The sequence below is a fragment of the Ornithodoros turicata genome, chromosome 10 (genome assembly GCF_037126465.1).
Source record: "Ornithodoros turicata isolate Travis chromosome 10, ASM3712646v1, whole genome shotgun sequence".
In the NCBI taxonomy this organism is placed as follows: domain Eukaryota; kingdom Metazoa; phylum Arthropoda; class Arachnida; order Ixodida; family Argasidae; genus Ornithodoros; species Ornithodoros turicata.
In genome coordinates this window covers 20,916,690-20,929,900 of record NC_088210.1, presented here as the reverse complement: position 1 = coordinate 20,929,900, position 13,211 = coordinate 20,916,690, and the positions used below count along the sequence as shown (strand labels likewise).

Sequence of the window (13,211 nt, the reverse complement as noted above, 5' to 3'; positions counted from 1 at the left end):
CACTTTGTTTCTTCTTTTTTTTTTTAACCGATTTTTTGTTGTGATAGTAAGCATTGCCTAAGCAGACGAACAGATGGATACCGCTCGTCTTTTCGTTTTCTTTTAATGCGACAAACTGTCCACGAAAAATTACGAAAAACATTTTCGTTACAAGTTAAACCATAAAGAACATTCTATAGGCACTAACAGTACGCTAACACCAACCATAAAACCAAAAGAGTTCCGCTTGCTGTTAATCCGAAACCGAAATCTACCACAGACTGCCAAATAAGCGTCTTGGCGTGGCGTCACCATGGCAACATAGGTGGCCAGAACACTCGGCCATCATCCGCCACTGCTAGCGAAAAGCGGGAACATGTTGTTCTAGAATATGGGAACAGAATGCAAGAAAGCCGGTGTAGGCTAATTAATGGTAACATTTTCTTGGCTCTGGGGAGGTACGCACATTTCCTGCTTTTGTGTCTGGAAGTATGTATTTCTCCCCGGCACAACAGGAGAATGACATTGACAACTACGCTATTCCGACCTTGATTCCGTTCTGTCTAGCAACACTCGATGATCAAGTATGGCGCGAACTGCGCTGTTCATGCCGTGTTTGTTATGATATTGTCTTATTGAATTGGATTGGCAAGAACTTAAGAAATGGTAAGCCGAGACACAACTTTATTCGATCTGGTTTTTTCTTTGTTTTTTTTTTTACATCTGTGATGCGACAGATGGGATGCTCTGTAGTGCCCTTGCTAGCCGACTTCCACATTGCATGTTGTGCTGTTTTGAGTTCACGTAAACGACAGAGAGTATGTTGACGCTGTTAGCTTATTATAAACCTGAGTGCTTGCAAACACGTAACCTACCCTGGTGTAAGCAATGAAATGCTGAAGTCGTCAGTGTCCCTAGCGTAAACTTCTATCTCCCTTCCAGTTTTCCTGTGCTCATATACTAACATAATTATTCTCTTTAGGACATCAGAAGGTTTTTCACACCTGCTGGTGCTACGAAAAGAGCAACGCCATCCGATACCAAGTCTGCGGCCGTGCCTGCAAAGAGCGAGAAAGTGAAGGACAGCAGTGATTCGAAAGGCAAAAAGAAGGAAACGACAAAGAGCGAGGTATAACATGATTCTAGAACTCACTCTATGTGCATGACTTTGCGGTATGAGATGAGGCATGTAAAACTGCATGGACTGCCTCTTTTGGCCTCTGTTTCAGAAAAAGGACCCACAGAAGAAAAAAAGGCGAAGACTCATTCTAGCTGATTCAGGTGATTTATTCGCATTCAGTTGACACATCGATAATAAAATTGCAACAGAGCGTTAAAATTATGTCATGTGTTTGCGCTTCTATGTGACTTTCACCTCAATGTAGATTCCGATGAAGAGCCTGTCGTTTCGAAAAAGAAGTCTGCAAGCAGTGTTGTCCTTGTGGGCGCCTCAGATGACGGTGGGTAAAATGAAGATTCTTCTCGTGAGAAATGTCTCTGCACTGTCCACTCGTAAAAACTCGCCACCAATTTCCTGCCAAATGTTCTAGACTCCGAGAAGCCTCTCGCTCCCAAAACCCTTTCACCGAAGAAAGAAAAGATTGTGACACCGAAAAAGGTTCCTGCAAGCACGAACGGCGACCATGGGGCACATAAGAAGTTGACACGTGTCTCGGTTGACGACTTTTTCGGTAGTTCGCCCGTTGCTGTTTCCTCGAAGTCATCCAAATTGGAAGTGGTATGCCTTCATTGTAGCTGCTAAAAGTGTGGTGTAGACCATGTTGCATGGCGGCACCATTGCCAATGCCTGTTCATTTTTCGGTTTGTTTTGAGTTCAGGTTCGGCTCCCGTTCAGCTCCGGAATTCACATGTATCGGTTCGATTAACCGGTTCGAGGTTCTAATATGCTACAAAAGTATAGGTAGCCACTAAACATGATACAACATTTCTTAGTTACGTTTTTTATTATTTTTTTTTTTTCGACCAACAGGATCTTCTTTCATCTCTTCCCCGATAAACGTGCCGCCAATCTAGGCAGGCAGACCGCTTGAATCCCCCCCCCCCCCCCCCACCACCACCACCACCACCACACAACAGCCCGAACCGAACCGGTAACTGAAGCTTTTAGATTGGTTCAGTTCGGGTTGAGCTCCAAGATGGCGCTAGTGGTTACAGTTCAGTTCCAGCTAAAAATTCCGGTTAATTCAGGTTTTGGTTCGGTTCGACGCTCTGGGTGTGACACCCTACTGGCGAGCGGAAATGGGCTCGTTTACTCGTTCAGGTGGGTGTGCGAGTGCGCTGGTAGCTTGTAGTGACACACTGCGGTAGTTTCGGTATGGCTTGAATGTGCTCGAAAGGTGGTTTGAATTGGTGTCGCTGCCGGCGTGCTCCTCCACCCCTCTCAATGAGTGAACTTCTCTTTTGCTTGCCGCTAGGGTGTCGTACCGAGCAGAAGATACACCGCTCGCATGTTCCGTAAACTTTTGTCGGGACCTGCGCCTATTTCACTAACTGATGAGATAAGATAAGGAAAGCGATGCGAAGTATACCTTGTTAGAAACACCTTGGTTGGGTGTTTCTGGAGTCATCATACAACTTCCCAGTTGAGAACTCTTCCTTTCGACCACTATTTTAAAAGGTCGTTAATTAATCAGGCACAATTAAAAATATTGCTGACTACTAGGATAAATGACTGCTAACAACATTCAGCTGGTTTCATACGGGTAGAGCGATTTGTCTTTTTAAAAGTCTTTCAGCATGTTAGGCGAGACATCTTGCATCCTGCATGTTCATATCCATATAAAGTTATGCCCTTACATGTGTAACCAAGCAAAGCAATATATTTCAGAAACTTCAGAAGTCTGCAACAAAAACGACAGAGGAACATGATGACGAGACATTTCAAAAGACTCTGGGACAACTCGATCACACTGTCCAGGTTTGCAATGCGTATTAACCTTGACACCTAATCAACCTCCGTGCCCGTTATGCATAAAACGTTGCTACATTGTCATGAAGGCACCACTTTAAATATGTCCGTACAGGCTAGCTAGCATGATTTTTACAGCTCCCACTCGTTACACTGATCACCAAATTTCCCACAGCAAGGGACAAGAACGAGCCCACGAAAAAAAGCCGCTTTCAAAGATCCTCCCAGGGCATCGCCCGGCAAAGGTAGAGGATGCGAATGTCTTGGCTGTGATAACCATCGTCCATCAATACTCCTTGTTACAGAGACTTCACCAAGAAAGAAGGGAGCGGCGAAGGAACCTGACAGGTCACAGAAGGTCACACCAGAAAAAGGGGAAAGTCTCACAAAAGGTGGATTAGCATTCGCCTCAACCCGCACATGAAAAAATATGCATGGCATGCGCATTATTTTTTGCATTATTAGCGCCCGAGAAAGTACATTCCAAACCTGGAAAGCAGGCGGCAGTGAAGGAACCTGAGAAGTCGCAAGTGGTCACGACAGAAAAAGGTGGACGTCTCACAAAAGGTGGCTTAGCATTCGCTTAAACTTGCAGAGGAAAAAAATATGCATTATTTTTCACATTATTAGGGCCCGAGAAAGGTCATTCGAAACCTGGAAGGAAAAAGCCTGAATCGAGAGTGGAATTCACTGTTGAGAAGAAAACGCCCCCAAAATCGAAACCTGAGCCGGTTGCAGCAGAAGAGGTATGTGAAACTTGTGGTGCATACATTTGCTTAGTTGAAAATTGGAAATAAAATCAATCGGAGACTTAGGTTCTTGCGAGGAGGTGTGACACCTTTTGTACATAATTCTGACGCAGTGCAAGTACAGTCTATTGGAAATTAAAATATTGGTATTAATCGATGGATATTTAATTATTAATTAATGAATTAACATTTATACAGTCAAGCCTCGATATAACGAAACGCTGCACGTACAACAAAACTCGCGGTATAGCGAAATAACTTTTAATCCCTGCCACAATTGGCTGCCGTACCTTGTCAGGCTCTACCCAACAAAAGAAATTGTGTTTCCTGTTAGTTTCGTTATATCGAGTTTTGAGTGTATTGATTGAACATTAATAATCGTAAAAGACCGATGCCGGGGCACGTCACATTGAATATATCACGCATTCATTTTGTGATATTGTGCGAAGCTTTCATACCTGCTATGACCGCCAATAGGCACAGAAAAGTATATTGGAAAAAATAATGATAAAAGCATGTGTGGTTTGCAGAAAGAGACTAAGCCATCATCAGGAAAGAAACGAGGTGGTGGGGGTTTAGGCTACAGGAGCTACCTTGACAGAGAGGGCCCTCGACTTCTCGGAACAAGGGACATTCCAGAGGTACGGATGTAGGAAACAATGCAGTGTGCTTTTCGTGTTGTGCACCGTGGGGCTCACTTCCCCTATGCATTGTTTGCAACGTGTAGCGAATAATTCAGGTAAAAATGGGTATGGTACAGACACTTTTTCATTCTGTTTGCCTGATGTTTTTAATGCATGAGTGAAGAATATGTAAGGTCCCTGGTTTTCTGCTGCGTCAAATTCAAAATTCTGCGGCACCAACTTGTAAATTCTGCAATTTTCCACGGCAAGCAGTCAATAGCTGCTTGAAATGGGAAACACTTCATTTTCTTGGATAATGTGGGAACAAAAATGTTTTATAAAATTACAGATTGAAAGCACTGTTGTGGCTCAGCATTACATACATGATGTCTTGTGTTCTCCTCTGACATGCAGGAAATCCAACAGTGAAGCGTGAAACAGTGAAACAGTGAAGCGTGTTCTTTAATATTCACAAGCTGTCATGTAGTAGCCTACATTTCTACATTTCTTCATAGTCTTTCTCCTCTGACAAAGACAGAGGTCTGTCACCTGCAATCATTTTACACCTGCTGAAAGATCTTTCAGCATCTACAGAGTTGATAGGAACTTTATTCTGGGGAGGAGCTTACAATACATGCCCTGTAGAAGTTACAGGACGCCCTTTTTGTTTCTCGGCTGTAGGCATTATATAAGTGTCTTTAAAGGCAAACTCCCAGACATCAAATCAATGTCCACCAGTGCCACCGCTAAACTGCACACGGGAGGGACAGCGCCCCTTCATCAGGCGAAGTATGCGCAATAAACTTGGGTTAATGTTATCTTAAGCTAAACTGCAGTCTGTCTGTTCTGGTCCTGCAGTATGGGCAGTTTTGTAAAGCAGGCTTCACCTCATGCAGGGAAGCAACAGGTGAAGCCCACTTTCGGGAGGTGTCGTTCGTATTCGGCGAATAGTTGGATATTCGGAAATCCGAATATTGGGTATTCGATTCGTGAATGAAATACTTCGAGTGATTGATATTTGATTCGAATTCGAGAAGAACTCTAATATCCGCACACCCTTAAAAATAAGGGATGCTGTGAAATAAAAAAGAAGGGATGCTGCAAACGAAGGATTCAGCGATATTTTGCGGAAAACCCGGGGCCTTAAGAATATGTCAGTAACGTTCTCGTAGTCTTGGCGTGGTTTCACCATAGGTCGGCGATGTCACTCATGATGTCCATCATGGACATCATTTACCACCACATGATGGAGAAGTATGTGATGTGTGACCGTGGACATGTCGAATGACAGGTTGTGATGGTGATAGGCTGTGATGTTCATATTTAGTGAAGGACAATGATGTTGATGTGATTGGCTGTGAGTAGGGCCCACAGTTTGACTAATGTTGTAACAATAATGCAGACACAATTTTATTGTATTATATATTGCACTTCGGTGCTGTGTGTTGCATTCGTCCCCTTTTGGTCACTGACTGCGCTGTAAGGTTTTTACCGCTTTTATCATGAGTTTTATTGTAAGTACCATGAATACCAACAACTAAATAAATAAAGTTGTCTACCGCCGAGTAGTTAACAGATGTTTTGGCTTATGTTGGCCTGCTGAGTAGTGCCGTGTCACTCCATGTTTAAGGGTGGCATATCTGCCCCACTGCTATTGCAGGAGTACTTCAGGAATACTGACTAAATGAAAGTGGCATAGTGTCACATCTGGTTCTGTAATGGGTTGACGACGTCGTCTTGCAAGCCAGAGATTGGTGAAAATGGGCTCAGTCTTCACTGCATTGTTCTTATCATTGCTCCTTCTTTCAAGGACACATCTTGCTGATGAATATATCCTTGGTTGCGCTTTCAACTCATTTTGCAATACACTTCTTGACTTAGAAGCTCTTAATTTGCAGTTTTTTCTGGGTTCAGAATGGGTTCCCAGTTTGCTTCTCCGTATGCTCTGTATGTTATGCACTAACATATTGTCAACTCAACATGTATTCCAACCTTTATTGCAGGGTTCCCCCGGATGCTTACGAGGCATAACAATGGTGATCACGGGGGTGCTTGAATGTGTCGAAAAAGATGAAATTATAGCTATCGTACAAAAGTGTGGAGCCAAGGTCACCAGCAGTGTCAGCAGAAACACGACGTACCTCGTAACAGGCAGGGACTCTGGGCCAGCAAAAATCCGAAAGGTATGGCACCTTACAGCAGTCATGACAGCGAACCGCACCTTACTTGTATTTAGGGGTTCCGGTTTTTCGGTGATTATAGTTTCCGTAGGTATTACGAGATAGGGCAAAGAGAGGTCACAAACAGAAGTTGTCCCGTTATTTCATGCTGTTATAATTCCATTAAATCTCGTACCACTGTAATTTGGTTTTGCATTCATTTTTGCTGTGTCTCGAGAGGTCTCAAAAATTATAATAACCGAAAACCGTGAGCCCTACCTGTATCCTATGAAAAACCAAGTGACCAGCATCTTGTTTAAGAACCCCAGGTGGTCAAAACTGTCTGCAGTCCTGTACTGTGACATGTACAGCATGTTCTCAAAGGTAGAGGGTGAATCACCTTACATGCAAAGCCACTCCACAATATTTGTGCATCTTAAATTTGTGGTTCTAGCTGGAACTAGATAAGTATTTAAAGAGATTGAAACACTCGAATAATTTATTTTACTATAAAACAAGCTTTCGGACGCAGTCCCTTCTTCATCAGGCGCGATACATTGAACACTTGTTAGAGATATTTGTACTAATCTACATCAGAGAATATCTCTACCAAGTGTTCAATGTATCGCATCTGATGAAGGACAGACTCCATCCGAAAGCTTGTTTTTTAGTAAAATAAATTATTTGAATGTTCCAATCTCTTTAAATACTTATCATATTCACTTGTGTATTCATATTCCTAGACTTTTCCCATTTTTGCCTGTAAGTTTCCTAGCTGGAACTGTAAGCTGACCCAATTGAAGGTGAATTAGAAAAACACTGCTCCCGGTACAGTTTTATAGTGCTTCTGGTTTGCAGGCAGAAGAATGCAAGGTGCAAATGTTGGATGAGGAAGGGCTGTACAATCTGATTGAAACAAAATCGGGTAAGACAGCAAAGAAAGAATCACCAGAGGCCTCCATAGAAGGCGAAGACGTTCCCAAGAAGAAGTCTATGCCAACGAAACGCAAGGTAGAGCAAGACCTTGAATCACTGCCACCAGAAAAGAAAGAGAAGCTGTCTCCAGAGAAAAATGCAACCCGTACAACTCCGGAACCTGCCCAGAGCCTTTCACAAGGAACCTCGCAAAGCAGCCCTACTTCACGGGAAGTAAGAACCGTACATTTGCTTGCCTGGGGGTTCGTCTCAATCACTATTGTGTTCTGTGTTCATAACAGGAAATGTGGGTTGACAAGTATAAGCCAAAGAGCACAAAGCAAATTATTGGTCAACAAGGAGACAAGAGCAATTGCCATAAACTTTCTGTTTGGTTAAGGGACTGGCATAAGAACAGACTGGGCCCCAAAAAGCCTCCACGTAAGTTTACTTTTGGTTATTGGACTGAACCACACAGCAGTGTTCAGGAGGAACCTTCCCATTGACAAAAATACAAGCAAAGTAGATAGGATTCTGTTGTGGCTGCTATGCAACACTGCTGTGTTTCCATATCACTTTGTCACTGTTCATGCTTGCATTCAACATCAATTGGCCTGCTTGCACAAACGTCGAGGAGGTCCCTTAGTGTCCACAGTACCTCTGACAGTGCTTGTGGCACACGCTACAGTCCTCAACACTCCTCGTGCGCAGATCACCACTAAAGCTACTGACGAATTTCCTCAGTGCTCTTGCAAGTGGGTCTTAGTGGTGCATGTTGCCAAAAGTAATGTTGATCAGTTGTGGAAATTATTAATCCAGTGCCTCAGAGGATCAGAGGTACCGGTACCTGTCCTTATGTTTCCGTTTTGAGACATGACTTTCAACATAAAGGTTTCTTTGATCTTCGTGTGCAGCAAAGTGGATGAACAGCGGAGGAGGGGACGGATCTTCTTTTAGGGCAGCTCTTCTCTCTGGCGCACCGGGTGTGGGGAAAACAACAACGGCTACTCTTGTGTGTAAGGTACGCACTATATTTTGAGTTGTCTGCTTTGGCCAAGGGGACTACAATTCAATTTTCAGGAAGCTGGATTTGACATGATAGAGATGAATGCTTCAGACACCAGGTCCAAGAAGAGCCTCAAGCAGGAGGTGTCGGAGCTCTTGGGAAACAGGACTATTTCTGGTGAGTTGCTCTCATGCCCCTGGAGTGTCAAGTGAATCCTACATTTAGCCTTTTGATCCTGCATGAACACACCATGTGCATTTGGTGTAATATGTTATTATACTTCGTCGTTCTCAGGCCCCTAACCAAGTGCGAGGACAGTGTTATATGTATTTCAGAGTTCTTTGTCATGGTGTACCTCCACCTGCAATGCAGCAGTTTGCTTTTGAATTTGCTGCCAGTAGTGCTGCGATACATAGTTCGTTATTTTTCTGGATGTTAAACTGCAAAATATTACGGCTGTCATTTTTTCCCCTAATCTGTGCTGTTGCAGGTAGCGGTACAACACCTAAACACGTTCTTATCATGGATGAAGTGGATGGAATGGCTGGCAACGAGGATAGAGGCGGAGTTCAGGTGCACCCGTGTTCACGTTGCTGTCTCCCGCAGCGCCAAACTATTGCATATTAACTTACCACACATGTTTTCCTGGTGGTGCTATTAGGAACTAATTGCACTGATCAAGAGTACAAAGGTGCCCATCATCTGCATCTGTAATGACCGGTCACATCCAAAGATGCGCTCCTTAGTCAACCACTGTTTTGACCTACGCTTTTACCGTCCCCAAGTCAAGCAGATTCAGGTGAATGAGAGAGGAACGTGCAGTTCTCTGTCTCTCAAGAAATATGCATTTGAAGTGAATTCAGTGCTAATCCGGAACTGAGAAAAATATGCTCCACAGGCATCGATGATGTCGATTGCTTACAAGGAAGGCATCAAAGTTACTCCAGCCGCTGTTCAAGAAATCATTGTGGCCTCTAACCAGGATGTGAGGCAGGTAAAACAACGCAGCTATTATTGATGTATATGTATCCTTCATGGAAAAAAAATTATATTTCTACAGGTCTTGCATAATTTGTCCTTATGGAGTGCAAGAACGAAGGGCTTGAGCATAGAGCAGGCTAAGTCTGATGCTGGCAAAGGGACCAAGGATATAAAAATGGTAAACAGCTGCTTAATCATGTCCATCTGTTGCAGCATAAAGACCTTCCCTTTTAGGGTCCTTTCGACGTGATAAAGAAAATCCTCTGCAGCTCTGAGGGAGGACAGAACATGAACCTCATCGAGAAATCTGCACTCTTTTTCCATGATTACAGCATGGTACCCATGTTTGTGCAGGACAATTATGTTCATGTGCAGCCCCTTGAAGCTAAGTGAGTGTCTGTGGTGCTTTGTTACTTAGCAGTGGTACAACCAAAGTCCCGTCTTCTCGTGGTTCTGACTTCAGAGCATTGAGAGTGTGCTTATGAGAGTGTATTTGTGCTAGAAGAGCTTGAAATAATTTACAAGAGTACCTATATAATGGTCACCTGGACTTGCATGGATAGGCAGCAAACGAAGCATCCTTGAGTGCTGAATGCCAAGTTAATAATTGGAAATCCACGATATGCCCATAGGAATGCACCCATGGTGGCATTAATGGGTATCCATATCACTGGTGAACATTGTCTAACATCTAGTTACACAAGCATTTACAACCGCGAACCACATTATATATGAGGGAACTGATGTTCTGAGGCTGGAACAACATAGAAAGGTGAAAGAAAAATTTGTGGGTTCGAGTCCTACAGCTGGCTTACCTCTTCAGTGACTTTCATCTTTCACATTATATAAATGTATTAGGCTTGAAATGACATGCACACACATTGAAATTCTGTACAACAAACAGTTTATAATTAGGGCCCTGTGTTTTTGGGTAAAACCCGCTTTTACCCCCAGTTTGCATCATCGTCACTTAGGGTAAAACAAAAAAAAAAGAAAATGAAAATGGACTTGGCAAAGTGCCTTCTTAGCCACCAATACAGGCACTGTACACTCAGCACAGCTGTTCCGCATCTCATATTCGTCTAAAATGCGAGACGCGCTTTTCTGAAATTTTTTTCACCCGAAGATTTACTTTTCCATCTGATATTGGCCGATTGTACCCTGTTTTATGGCTCCTGAAATGAAACCCAATTTCTACCCCCCCGGATTTGCAGAAAACTAAACCCGTAAACGGAGGGCTCTATTTATAAAGAGAGCCTGACGTTTTAGGGTTTTACCCATATGAGCAACTGAGCTCGATTTCTCCCGGAATTTAGCATTGTGGGAATTTTCTTCTCCCGAATTCGCATGAATTTAGAGCACATGTTTATTTAACCGATTTTTACCCCCCCCCCCCCCCCGAATTTAGAAAAAAAATATTTCCCAAAAACTTCTGGCTCTAATTATAAAGCATTTAACAAACTGTTCCATGATATCACAGTTTTTTTGTGAGCTGAATTTACTGCACTTGGTTTTTCTACCAGGGGAGACATCAAGAAACACTTGCGTCTGCTGAGTGAGACGTCTAATAGCATCTGTGAAGGCGACCTGATTGAAAAGCAGATCCGTAGCAGCGGTACCTGGGGTCTGCTTCCGATGCAGGCTATCTTCTCTAGCGTCATTCCCGGAGAACTGATGCGTGGACACCTACGTGAAATGATCAATTTCCCAGCGTGGTTTGGTAAAAACTCGAGCACTGGCAAAAGGCAGAGGCTATTGCAAGACTTGCACATGCACATGCACACAAGGTACATAGTAATCTCTGACACATGGAGAGAAAAAAAACAAGAAAAAAAAAACACACACACATAGGTAGAACTATGAATACACGTAATTTCATATTTTGTGCAGAATCTCAGGCAATCGCACGCAGCTAAACATGGATTACTTGGGACCACTGCGGAGCGCTCTGACGGGGCCCCTCATCGAGCGAGAGAATGGCGGAGTTCCGGAGGTTGTGAATACGATGAACCACTACTATTTACAGCGGGCCGACCTCGATACAATTGTGGAACTCTCGGTTTGGACAGGGATGAAAGACCCGATGACGCAAGTGAATTCAAAGGTGAGATACATTATAGGAGACGCTTACAGTGGGCGCGATTTTAGTCGACCACAACAGGGGTCGCGGGAAACTTGACCTTCGTGGGCTCTTGTCGACCAACGTACGTTGAAAGGCGAAACTACTAAGTGCGCTGTTTTGTGCTTACCTGAACTTGCCACTGTTGCGAACGCAAAGTCTTTGAGTATCACTGACTAAGCAAAAAAGTGGCAGATCTTCTATTAATGTAGCAGACGTTGCTGAAAGTACTGTAAGTAAACGTTATGGATTGCTGTAACGTTGGTTTTCCTCCCAAATTGATCAAAAAATTCGATAGGGGTAATAACTGAACTGCATACGGTACTGATAATGCTGATGTGCGTATGCACACATGTAACCACCATGTGCTTCATGCATGAATAAGTGTACATATTATTGTACGTGCGACTACATATTTTTCTACATAGCTTTCTAAGAGATCAGGTTAAATGATAGTGTAAGGGGACACATGGGTGTTGTGAAGCATGCTACTATACAAGGCTTATCAAGATCGTGTTAACTTGGTATGCATGAAGTTGTCTCCATACTTTTCAGGTAAAAGCCACCCTCACAAGAACACTGAACAAAGAAGGTGGTAGGACACCGTTTGTCACTGAGGATATTGTGAAGAAAAAGGGCAAAAAGGGTGCTGCAGCACCTAAGTCCTCTCAGAGCACGGAGGTTGAGGGTGCTGAAGATGACAACGAAGCCGAGGAGGACAGTCCTGACTTGACTGATATAAATTTCGATTAAGTCTCCCGAAGCATTGGCTGTCTTACAGGTTGCATACAGTGCGATTTGTGCGTTGTGACTGAAATAAGAATTGTATATTTTGATAGTCTTTATTATTGATGAACATGAATCATTGCATACTTCAAAATGCCCTCATTGTAGTTAAGCAGCACCCCTGAATTTACTTATCACTAGGGCGCGGACAGGAGTGTTCTGGGCCATGGTTATGTTGTCAACGGAAATAATACCACACGTCATTACTATTAAAGTTTGCTACTGTTTTTGGTGGCTTCGAAAAGCAGTGTTGTGACTTTTCCCTTCCTACAAAACAAACTGAATGGGCACTCCCTGCCACGACTACTAGCACTAATGGGTCAAGGTATTTGGCTAGAAATCATAAGGTATAACACACTACACTTGAGGTGAAATGTGTACCATGGGATATTGAAGTGCATGTGCCATTGTCATGAGCATATACAGCTCCCTTCAATCTTAATAACAACACTGAAAAAAAAAAAAAAAAGGTATCGTTTCCGAGCGCGATAAGAGCCGCCCTAGTTCACTGGGGGAATGTTAAGTGAACAAAATCTTTTAAGTTAAACACAATAATTTTGTTCAATTGAGATTTCCTTATGGCCCCAAGTGTTGCTGTATTCGCGCTCGGGGACGAGACCATATTTTTTCCAGTGTTATTATTAAGGTTGACGGGAGCTGTACAACGGGGGTGTAGCTTGAGGGGCAAGAACCCCCCTAAATGTGGGCCACCTTGCATGTATGGCACCATTCCTTCACCGAGTCTCAAATGTGTTCACGGCTGGCTGACGACCATCATTTTGTCTCGTAAATGCGTAAGCAAAGATGTCCTAATATTTGTGTGGCTCCTCGGCCTTTGAAAACATCTAAACACAACCTTGTCTTCTATCCTCTCGTTATCTGAAAACAATTTTTGGCCAAGCCCCTGGCGCGTATTCATGACGACTAACGGCTTCCAAAAAAATCGCGAGCTCTTTCTGCATCTA

General features: G+C 43.4%; 1 protein-coding gene across 2 annotated transcripts; it reads left to right on the top strand.

Annotated features, from left to right (window-relative positions):
* The first annotated feature begins 541 nt into the window (after window positions 1–541).
* LOC135370956 (replication factor C subunit 1-like) lies at window positions 542–12,491 on the top strand. Of its 2 annotated transcripts, none has more exons than XM_064604900.1 (24): window positions 542–645; window positions 962–1,108; window positions 1,209–1,260; window positions 1,365–1,439; window positions 1,530–1,717; window positions 2,828–2,917; window positions 3,084–3,153; window positions 3,214–3,300; window positions 3,374–3,457; window positions 3,539–3,654; window positions 4,188–4,298; window positions 6,284–6,463; window positions 7,298–7,588; window positions 7,657–7,795; window positions 8,269–8,375; window positions 8,435–8,537; window positions 8,851–8,933; window positions 9,022–9,159; window positions 9,259–9,354; window positions 9,421–9,519; window positions 9,576–9,730; window positions 10,865–11,128; window positions 11,232–11,445; window positions 12,016–12,491. In XM_064604900.1, the coding sequence occupies exons 1-24, from the start codon at window positions 643–645 to the stop codon at window positions 12,211–12,213; spliced, it is 3,090 nt and encodes a 1,029-aa protein (XP_064460970.1). In that variant the 5' UTR covers window positions 542–642; the 3' UTR covers window positions 12,214–12,491. The 2 variants fall into 2 exon arrangements, with proteins under 2 accessions (XP_064460970.1, XP_064460969.1); XM_064604899.1 differs by having other exon boundaries at window positions 3,374–3,475.
* The last annotated feature ends 720 nt before the right edge of the window (window positions 12,492–13,211 follow it).